The sequence below is a fragment of the Theobroma cacao genome, chromosome 5 (assembly GCF_000208745.1).
Source record: "Theobroma cacao cultivar B97-61/B2 chromosome 5, Criollo_cocoa_genome_V2, whole genome shotgun sequence".
In the NCBI taxonomy this organism is placed as follows: Eukaryota; Viridiplantae; Streptophyta; class Magnoliopsida; order Malvales; family Malvaceae; genus Theobroma; species Theobroma cacao.
In genome coordinates, this window is record NC_030854.1 from 33,175,197 (window position 1) to 33,187,298 (window position 12,102).

Sequence of the window (12,102 nt, forward strand, 5' to 3'; positions counted from 1 at the left end):
CAAAACAAATTGTAGACTAACAGATTCCACATGATATGATTAGAAAATATATAAGGTATATAGGTCATCTCATCGGGTGAATGAGGCATTGAGAAATTGGCATCCAGCGCAATAACTAGCTTACTTGTGAAATTACCTAAAAACTATAAAAAATTTTATTAAATCTGGATTGTAGGCTTCACTAGAAATATTAACATTTATAATCTATTCCCCATTCATCATTAGAGAACCATCTTATCTGTCATTATCATAAGTCTGGTTATATACAAAAAACTGTCAGTCTACACTGCATATAAAGCAAGCAAAGATACAAGGGCAACACTACCCTAAAGATCTTCTACAGAACTCCACAAGAAGTGATATTTTAACAAGTTAGTACCATCTTGGCTACGTACGATAAATAGAACTCACTTACAAGCCTCATCATATACTAACAGAAAGTCAATAAATAATTTGAAGCACTGGAAGACCATATAAATATATTTCTACTGCTGCAGACTAAACACAACTTACAGTTTCATGAATAAAATGGATTTCACAATTGAGTGGCTTCCTAACATGCAAGTTAAAGGCTGGTTGTAGCTACTCAATCAAGTTGTCTTTGTCCCAAGCACAGGCAGCAAGACCCCAATAGAGGATGAATAATGTTGAAACTGCAATCAGATGACCATTTGGACAAATTTCAGCTCAAGAATTTAAAAAAATCTAGCCTTCTTGTATCAACTAATATACAATGAACTCAGCATAAGAGAACAAAGATAAGGATAATTTTAAAATAATAATACAAGTTGATCAAAATAACAATAATGATAATAATAAAAGTGTTCAATGGTTGATAAACAGAAAAAATTAATCTAATTAATGGAGGTTTATCATATACATAATAAATTTATTCATTAATAATTCCATTATAACTAAATCAAGATTTACTAATAATCCTAGTTTAACTAGATCTTTATACTGATTGAATGAAGCAAAGAACAAATATTCAATATTTATGATAAGCACATTGTAAAGAATGATTCAAGGTTAAAATCAGCAGTATAATACCTGTTTTACAATCTCTTCACACTTACTAACTAAATCGTGCACTTTAGCAGCTCCAGATTCTTTTGCCATACTAGTCTTTAACGTTATGGAGTCTACCTGTTAAGTTTAAGAAATATAAAAGGAGAAATTAAGAAGTTGAGCAACTTCAGGTAGAGAGTAGAGACAACTTGGCATCATGTAGAATTTGAAGACATGAGGATTACCTCTGCTACCACATCTTCAACCTTCCTTTGCCTTGCTTCCAGATCACGCCGCCTAGATTCCACCTCCAACTTCACATCATTCAAATGTTTAGTAGACTCCTCAAACTTGAGATCCCTTTCTTTTTGTAACTGCCTTTGGAGTTCGTCCAATTGTTCAACTGGTGAAAGAATAAAGCTAAAGGTTTAAGCACCTATGTAGCGGTTTATGTATGAAGGACAGTAACACAACATAATTTGAATAAGAACCTGCCTTTTCCTTGCCGTTCAATCAGTTTAGCCTCAAGTGACTTGTCTAACACAGCATCATCACTTAACTTAGCTTTTAAACCCTTCCATTCTTTTTCAACTGATTTTGCAGAGTTCACCTATTAAAACAATATTATAAACAAGGGGATTTGGCATAATGAGTAGTTTCAACACAAAGAAAAATGGCTAGCATTCAAAAATCAAAACCTTTCCTTTTAAGAGAAAAATCTCAGTTGTAATATTTTAAGAGTAAAGGAGCTCGAGGAAATGCAACCTTATTGAAAGCTAATACAACTGATATGTATTTGAAAATGCCAAAAACGTTTCTTTTCTTGGTGGGGATGGGATTTTGTTCCACGAGCCACAAAAAACTTCAAAAGTGGCATTGCTATTCAGTTTCAGAGCACAAACACAAAAGGAACAGAGGCCAACTGTCTGTGTACCTGTTCATGTATAGCTTGCATTAAGGCAAAGTGCTTTGACATCTTCTTAAGAGCCTGTAACAACACCCAAGGATATCAAGAATTAGTAATCCTTCTTTTCTACCATATGCAACTCCTCGTGTATGCATGTTGACTTGATGCACATGCACTTCAATCCTTTTCCAGATATTTATTTCTGAATAAACCTGTAAAGTTGGCTCTTGTGTTTTATAATTAACTAGTAATGTTCCTTTCTGCAATTCTAATATTTGAGCTATTTTGTCACCTTTGTTTAAAGAAAGTACTAGGGGGTTTTATTCTCAGTATGTCACCCAGATAATATTGATATGTGAGAGGAAAAAAAGGTGCTTACTTTGATTGCTAATGAATACAAAATATAGATTTAACAGTATAAAAGAATATACAAGCAAGCTTTATAAAGGAAAAGCTAAGGTTTTACAGTCCAATGATAGCTCAATTTCTTCATCTCAAGTGTACGCATGTGAACATCCATGCATCTCTGCTCAGACTTTATCTGCAATTGTAAATGCAGGACCACTGGGTTCCCACTGCTGAATAACAATAGCATAATATACAAGTAGCTTCTAAGGCCCAGGTCCCAAAAGAATCCAATCTTGTAGGAGCAATAATTGACTCTTGATTTTTTTAACAATAGAGGATACAAAATCCAAAGAGTGAAGCAAGAAGTTCAGCAACAACATATGATTAGCATTTCAAGGACAAAGAGTACAAACAGTAAAATCTTGCTACAAAAGGTGAGGTATGCCATATACAATCGTTAAACTTCTATCTGAAACAGATAAACAAGCATTCTATTACTATTTAGGTTAAGAAATTGTGAGCCTCTTCATCATGCAATTCTTTTATGTATATCATATGTTAGAATGCATTTAAATGAATATGATCAAGCAAACTAAACTCTCACAGCCAGTCAGCTTTCAGATGAATGACAACAAGAGGCTGACACCTCATAATATAGGCACATACCTTGCTATAAACCTCAACAATGGTAGTCTTCTCCTGAAAAGACTGCATAGCTAACCTTTCAGCAGTCTTTGCCTCATCTCGAGCTAATTTCCTCTCCTCTAAAGCTCTCTTTCAGGAAAACAAATGTAACAAACAAAACATAGAGAATAACAATTTAGTGCAAAGAAAGAAAGTCATACCATCCAAGAGAAGTGAATAACAAATTTAACAGAAGCTACATTAAATACTCCAATCAACTTGGCTAGTTAACAGAGAAAAGTGACTTTGCACTATATTTACTTTGTCATGGAAAACTATGAAACAAAGAAAACAACTTTGAATATCAAGTGACGATTGTCGCACAAGCCATATGTCTGTATGCCTAAATACAAAGTAAAATGAAAACTCAATTTTAGCATACTGGATAAAATGCGTAAGTTTAGACACCTCCACATGAAAGAATGCATGCACAAATAAAAGCTGCCAATCTGACATGCAAGTATTCCACTACTAAGTGGGGAAGAGGAAGGTGATAGCAGATAACAAGGCTTGAGAAAAACCACCCACATCAAAAAACTAAAAGAAAATTATCCCAAAGTTTCAGAATTGCAAGTAATCATTGACGACAACAACACTATAGTAACACAAAGGTGGCTTTGGGTTTAAAATTAGCATGCAAGAAGATGATAGCAGACACAAAAATCAGGGCAGACATGCATCCTTCGCTACCAGCATAATTAAATTTTCAGCGAAGCAATTTTCTAGAACCAGAAACAGAAGCAAGATTCCATTTTATTATGCTCTTCTCTCCAAGTTAAATGCACCTAGTCATGCATGCCAGATACCATTTTAGGCACAACAAAGGTTAAGCTAGCTGTATTCCAACTGTATATAATTTAGATCCTTGGACATAACTTGAGGATCACAGACCAAAAAAAATTCACATTCACCTTCCCAAGTATTTTATTCTTCCAACTTCCCTTGATACAATCTTGAATAGCAATGCTGTCTTTCCATCTCAACAATTTTTGGCGTATGTTTACTTTAGTGAGAGGTTATGAAGAAATATGTGAGAAGCATCAGCTAAACATGCAATAAAAAATAGTAGTTTTCTATCAATTAAATCCCATTTTTTTCCTCATTACTTTGAGGAGATATTTTATAGCAGTTAATTCTATAGTTTTTCTCAATAACATAAAACTGGTTCCACTATAGAAATCACCAATTAGTAGGGATTTCCCAAACCCCAAGACTAAAAGATAATTACATAATACCACCTGTCAAAATAAATAACTAAACCATATCCCATCCATTCTAGTATGCATACATAAAATATAAACCATGCTCTCCATTCTTACCTTAAAAGCATTCCATTATAAGAAAAGTATCAATAGCCTGTACACTTGGTTTTTCAGATTCAATAACAGCAAGATTTTACATATCTGATGAGCCATAATTACCTAAATAGAACTTAATAAGAAGGAATATGAACCTGTAGTTTATCTGGTGACTGAACTATTTTGGAACGTAGATTTGCATTTTCTTGGACACTTTGTACCAGGTCAAACTCAGCCTTAGAAATCTGTAAATAGAGGGCATGCCAACATAAACAACAATAAAAAGTAGTTCTAGCATTTAAAAAGGGGAAAATATAATGCAGATATAAAAGCAAAAATGGAGAACCAAAAAGTTTAAAACAATTTTTAGAAATAAAATATCAACATTAGAATTAAAAAGTGGTCCAACCAGAAAAGAAAGGAGACCTTCTACACACGTGAAGAATATAGGGTGTGTACCAGGACTAACCCTAGATCAGCAGACATGGGATATCTATTCACAGTAGCAAAGAAGGATAACAAAAATAAAATGTGACAATGACAATAAAGTAAGCATCTGTTTAAGGAAAATTGTACAATAAATCAAGCAGATATAAAACTTAAAAAGATAATATTTAAGCAACCATGCAAGAAAAATGCAAAATTCAGATGAAAGAAGGGCATCTCAGCATTTTAGAAGGAACCTAGATCAAACACTACTATGAAAAATCCTTCAGGTTCAAAGGCATGTGGCAAGTAGGTGAAAATACATTGAGAACGAATGGCACAAAATTATTTACTTTACCACAATTTACAGACACACATCTAACTCTAAGCACATCTTATGGTCAAAAAAACTGTGTATAAGTATTTCTCCAATGCTAAATACTATCAAAAATGTTAGTTTGAAAAACACATATAGGTTAACTCTCCTCACCAAGTGAGAACTGGGTCGCTATGTCTACATCATTGAAATAAAGCTTTGGTAAGGAGCTACTATTAACATCCTAACCTTCTCATCCATTTGCCCAGTCTTATCCTTCAAATTCCGAAAAGAAGTTCTCAATGACATCTGGTTACTGTTGAGGCCAGCAATCATCTCACGCAATTCTTTAACTTTTGAGTCTACCTCTTGAACAAGGGGTAACTCCCTTTCTCTTGCTTCACTATAACCTGCAATCTCTGCATTCAACTGCAAGGCAAAGATATGGTGAAAATTGATCTTTACTCTAAAACATCAAAAATCTTTCTTCATATACCTGAGAAATCTTAGCCTCCCACTCCTTTCGCTGCTCATCTAGAAGGGTCAGCTCCTCTGCAATCGGTCTCAGAAGATTCATTTTTGTGTCTCTGAGATGGAAATCAACAAGCAGAATACCTTAATGCATAAAAAGCCGGAAGCAATTGGCGAACAATTAAAGGAAATTTACTGTGCCAAAATGTTAGTTAAGAAACAGAATTTCTCATAAAAGGCAATCAGAGAAAAAGACTATGAAGAGAACGGGGATTAACATAAGACAAGAGAAACTGCTGCATGGTCACTAGACAAACTACCGCTTGCTCATATCTAAATGTGCTCCAATGGTTGTCCCATAGGCTCTCAACTTAACCATATGATAGCTTTCAGCATTAGTGTTAAAGAATCTAAGCAAGGGAAAAGCTGTTACATGGGTCATCAGGGAGCATTCCACAACTTTTCTCTAGATTGTGCTTTGATATGTGTTCGGCTGATTACGAAAGAGCTGTTATAACCCAAAAAGACCATTATGTAAAACCAAGTCAGACTGTAAAAGGTAAGGTATGGAGAACCAAGACACAACTTCTGAATCTCATCTGTCATCTCTCAACCATTAATGCATGGTTTGATAGCCAGTCAATCTAAATTACTATTTAAAAATTCATGCCTAACATCATTGTTCCTCATATACCAGAATGCCATATCTATAATCCCAAAAATCACGATGCAACACATCGTTTAAAGTTTGCCATATTAATACACAAATAGCCACAAGTTCATAAATAGTAATAACTTTGTCAAATCATTGAAAATTATGAACCTGTCAATGCTCTGGGCTGACAGGCAAATTTCAATAAAAATGTCACATCTGGATTAGTTAAACCTACAATTGACGTGATAAAAGAAAAAGCCTGTGTAATCATTTCTCGTTTTCTAAACCTAACCATTTCACACTCACAATGGCATAACAATTTAATCCCACATTTTCCAATTTCACTCAAGTCAATTGAAGTAAATCAATATCAGAACTCTTGCAGTAAGAAAACACTTACTTATAAAGACAAAAGTTGAGGATTGAGCTGATGAAAAACTCAGCCCGGGCCGAATCGGGTTTAACCAAATCCCTAAGGTTAAATTGCATTGGACAATTAAGAGAAGCAACCACCTCTCTTAACCTGCAATACAAGTTCATAACCTGGATTGATCCAATTAGAAGATCCGGGTTCTCAAATTGCTCCAATGCTGAAAACTCAACTTGCCCTTGGTCTTCCCTGCAACAAAAAAAACCCTAAAAATCATGTAATTATTTAAAAGAAAAAAAAAAAGGAAAGACGAATTGCTTATAAGGGGAAATGGGCGGACTCATGAAGAGCGTCGAGGTAGATGAGGAGGCGAGTGTAGAGATCGGAGACGAAATCGGGTTTGACATTCTTGAAATCGTTGTCGGTGACGGCGGCAATTTGCGACTCCGCCAGGATTGATATTATGTCGGCACGGGAGAGTATCGGGTACTCGAATTTCGACATTTTTCTTTTTTTGTCTGAGTAAGAATTCCGGTGGTTGGTTGTCGAGAAAGTGAGGAAAAAAAATTTAAAACTGGAAAAATAAAAATAAAAAATATTGGCTAAAATTGAGGAAAGTGAATATTTTTCCCGCCAAAGAGAAATTTAAGCTTATAAGTAATGTATTTGTACCGGACTAGAGGAACACCTGCGTGGTCCGTATTCTGTTCACAACCGGTTCAATTCACCGATCAGTTAAGAGGTGATGTTATTATTGTTAAAAATATAATTTTGGTTTTAAAATAAATATTAGATATAGTGAATACTTTTAACAAAACATACATTTAATGGTATGGTATTAACAAAAAGTCAAGATTCAATTCCCACCACTTGTAAAATTTTTTTTGAAAGATTAAATAACGAAATAAATATATTTAAAACCAATTTATTTTGGTGCCATCCAACTTATAAGGTGTTTCAATTGGAATGGTTGGCCCATTTGCAAGTTTCTGAAATATTAAATAATAAAATAAGTGTCTATAATTGATTTATTTTGATGGGTTCAATTGAATAGTAGAATAGTTACAAATTCAACCAATTATATTAAATTAAAAATAAATTTATATTAAAAAAATCATTGAATTCATTTCAAATCGAATGCTAATTATAGATATTATATTCTTTGAATTGAAATCGAGCATGAAAATTAAAGATAATAAGTTAGCGGGATCTAAGTGACATATCAAAAAGTTAGATCGGTTCGAGGCAAGTAAAAAACCACCTACATTGTTATCCTTAATTAATATTTCTTTTTATATTTTTCTTTTTACTTTTTTCTCAAATATTTTTTCATAAAATATTATAATTTAGAAAATTATTAATAGATTATCAAACATATAAATTTTGCCAATCAATTTGTATTTTTAAAATTACCGAGAAAAGTGATTGATGGTATAATTAACAATGAGCTCCAATATGGTTTGCCTCATGCTAAATTTCTTCAATTCATAATTAGAACAAGATTAGATTATGATCATTTGGCATTGCTTAGGTTTCTATTTTGTTCAATAGTGTGTGTGTGTATATATACATGAATAATAACAAATTGAATCATAACAAATTGAATCATAATTAAGATTTTAGGTGACTTGATTTTATTTTATTTTATATTAAATTATTAGTTACATATGCATATCGCTTTCTAGATAAAGTATCAAATGAAGCATTAGATTTCATTTTTTTACATAAGCAACATTAGATTTCATCTTAACCACACAATTTGTTCTAAAATTTAATTTGTTCTTTTTAATATGTAAAATTTGAAAGAAATTCAAAGATTCAAAATCCAATTTTGAACAAGTGGTGCATATTTTATTATTAAATTAAATACTTCAATTTAAATCCAAGCTAGTTATCATTGACATTTGTAAATAGATTAAAGGCCATTCATTTGATTTAAAATAATTATGCTGTGTGGCTTATATAATTTGGTTAAGGTTAGACATGTGATTTGTGTCCTTTACATGTTGCGTATACCATAAGCTTATCAACAAACCATATATCTAAACGTTTTGAAACTTTCTTTCCTTCAATATTTTTGTAATTACAAAAATAATAATTAATAAATAAATCTAAATTATTGTTTACAAATACAAATTGCCTTGACACATTGTATGTATCTAATTTTGATTAACTATTATTTTTGAAGTACTATGTTATAGAAAAATTACATTAGAGGAGTTTTAAGCACGGAAGAGCCCAGGAGCGTTCTGAATGTGGAAGTACCCATGGGCGTTCCAAGCATGGAAACATCTAAGAACAAACATCGAGCAGCTGTTTGTATGGGAAAGTGAAAGTAACTTAAAACGAGTAGCAAGGTTTATGAGTTATCTTTACATTTGGAATGTTCTAAAGAGCTTAACTTAGTGGCTTAAATATGGAGATAGTTAAGAAGACTTCCTCTTAAGCTTTTCTTAAAGTACATGTGCTCTACCTTTTTTTTTTTTTTTGCTCCTTAAAAATATACGTGACGCACTATCAAGTGTCATTACTCCATTGCCTAGAACGTATGCCTACTACCCAACTACATGATCATTCTTTTAATATCTCATAAACCATTATTTAATTGCTCTCCCATGACAAGTATGTTCTCCTATGATTAAATATGTTCTCTTAACTATTCCTACGAAAGTGCTCTTATTCAGTATAAATATGAGGATCTCGAAAGTTGACAAACAAAGAGAAATTATAAAAAACCTAGCAGATATTATCTTTAAAAGCTTTCTTAAATACTCCTCCAAACATTTTTTTTACTCAACCCTTTCCATCCTCCATAATCTGTCATTTTTCTCCACCTTTTCTTATCCCTCACCACATGCCACTAAAACACTTACGTTTCAAGGAATGCTATAATCTTCATTTCTATCACTTCTAGTGCATTCTGATTCACTCATTGCAACATGTCATCTTTCCTTACCAAAAGAACCTTTTACATTTTGGTGATTATACTAAGGAGGAGAGATTACAGTAAGTGAAAAATTAATTGAAAATTTTTATCAAAAGATATGAAAAGTTCTCTTGGCAACCAAGAAACAACCGTTTCCACTTATGTTCAGGAGCTTATGAAAATGCTCCAAGCTTCATAAGAAAGGATGTAAGTGTTGGAGGAAACAATAAGCGGATGATGGAGACTATTACTTAGTTTGCGTCCTCAACTGCCACAACCTCTCAACCCCTTCCACCTATGCCAATAGAAAATGCTACTAACATGGTCAACAACAACGAAATTGGAGGAAATAGAGAAAACACGACTAACCCACTCCCTAATACCACTAATCTCTTTATTATAGGCAATCTTGTTATAGTAACTCCTTCCACTAGTGCTTAGAGTTTTGTCATAAAAGAAGAGATGGAGAAGTTGCTCGATAAAAGAAACAAGAGTTTTAACTTCTCAGTGTTTGATTTGAAACTACCCTATCTTGTTAAGGTAGCCATTAAGATGCTAAACTCAATCAGAAGTTACACCAGTTACTTCAAAGAGTAAGGTATTTTTTATCGACTACGTCTAAAGACGCATTTCAATTTTAATAGTTTTGTCCCAAGTTTTCAGAACCTCTAGACGGGCGTGAATGTCATTTTGTAGGATGTATAGGCGATTGACGTAGACGTTACATTGACTTCCTTCAAAATGGAGTTCTTCCAACAAATTCTCAAGATGCAAAACAATTAAAGAGAAGTGCTCAATGCTTCTTCCTTAAAGGAAATGAGTTGTTCCGAGTATCATTCGCGGGACGTCCACTGAAGTGCGTTTCTCTTGCTGATATAAATTCTTTAATGGAAAAAGTTCACACTAGAAGTAGTGGAGAGCATGAAGGGGGGAGAAACTTTATAAAAAACTATTGGATCTTAGATATTATTGGCTTACCATGGAAGCAGATGCAATGAATTGCGTAAGGAAATGCCATGAATGCCAAGTCCATCAAAACGCCATACATGCTCCAACTGTAGTACTATATAGCGTTATCACACCTTGGCTTTTCCACACTTGGACGTTCGATTTGATTGGACTTATTAGTCTCCCTTCTAGAACACATACATGGATATTTGTAGCAATAGAGTGATTCACCAAATGGGTACAAGCTATTCCCTTGAAGAAGGCAACTAGACAGACCGTGGTCAACTTCAGTAAAGAAAACATCATATGTAGATTTGGAATACCTAAGCGTATCTTGTTCGATAATGGTACTCCATTTGTTAACTTTAGTGTAAAAGAACTCTTAACCCTTTATGATGTTGATCATGTGAAGTCAACCACTTACTTGCTTAAAGGCAATGGTCAAGCTAAGGCCATCAACAAAATTCTGCTCAAAGTGTTAAGTAAAATGGTATATGACGATTGATGTTCTTATGGCACTATAGGCATACAAAACTTCTAAGCGAGCACCTATCAAAGCTATTCCTTTTTCTTTAATATATGGGACAGAAGCTATTTTACTAGTAGAAATCCTAGTTCCATCAGCAAGATTGGCCCTGGATGCTGAAATAGACAATGATACTTTATGAATGATGGAATTGGAAACATTAGAGGAAATAAGGGATAAAGCTGAGAAAAACTTCTCCACGTATTAATGAAGGTTGAGTAGAACGTATGACAAGTTGGTAAGGAAAAAAGCTTTGAAGAGGATGACTTACTACTCTGTGCAGCAGAACATATTAAAAGAGGAACATTAACGGCTAAGTTTAGTCTAAAGTGAGAAGGACCATACAATGTTCATGAGGTGAATGAGAATGGATATTGCAAGCTAGTGAATCCAAAGACAAATGTGTTACAGCACCAGTCAATTTTCAATACATTATGAAGTATCATGTATGACAATACTATCCATTATCTGTTTTTTTTATGAATGACTTCTTAGAGTAAGCTTTTGCTTAATTGCACATCTTACTTTAAATGCATTATCAGCCACAGCTTTATCGCTTTCATTTTAGTTGTATTGTGATAGTTTAAAGTAAATTCATTTTTAACCACAAGCTTTATCACTCTTAATTAAGTTGTAATATTATTGTTTCACTTGGTCGCAAGCTTTATAGCTCGAATCTTTTTCATTTTTTAGCCGCAAGCTTTAACGCTTATAATCTGGTTGTAATAATATTACGGTATTGGCTGAAAGCTTTATTTGTCACGACCCGGAACTCCCATCGAGCCCGTGACAACCGCCGCGATATCTCGATAGGCACTCATTACCCCGAATGTCGATCGAAACCCCGCAAGGCTTAGCATCAGCTTCTGCATCTCCCCAGTGAGCGACAGTTATTAAATCTCACATTTAAAAAAAAATCACAAGTCATTTCCAAATCAAAATAATAAAATATTACTTTCTGGCTCACAGGGGCATTTTTATAATTTTTCTTCGAAAATACCGAAACTCGCCAAAAACATGGTGTAAAAGCTAAATATATTCATACATATTTTAAATTAAATAACTGAAGAATAAAATTACTTTTACAGTGACACGTGGGCCCCCAACTGACTAAAAAGATGTAGGGCTACGAACCCTTACTTTCTAAGATGCAACTCCGAGATTAATTCTCGTCTTAATCAACTATCAACAAATTGTCCTGAGCCTGAAAAATGGATAG

At 33.6% G+C, this 12,102-nt stretch overlaps 1 protein-coding gene across 1 annotated transcript; it reads right to left on the reverse strand.

The window, feature by feature from the left end:
• LOC18599652 (probable kinetochore protein NUF2) lies at nt 222-7,166 on the reverse strand. Its single transcript, XM_007029711.2, has 11 exons — nt 6,824-7,166; nt 6,514-6,732; nt 5,484-5,574; nt 5,237-5,416; nt 4,401-4,490; nt 2,930-3,037; nt 1,943-1,996; nt 1,504-1,618; nt 1,254-1,411; nt 1,051-1,146; nt 222-653 (listed from the first exon to the last, which is right to left on the reverse strand). Exons 1-11 carry the CDS (start codon nt 6,985-6,987, stop codon nt 591-593), a joined length of 1,338 nt encoding a protein of 445 aa, XP_007029773.1. The 5' UTR covers nt 6,988-7,166; the 3' UTR covers nt 222-590.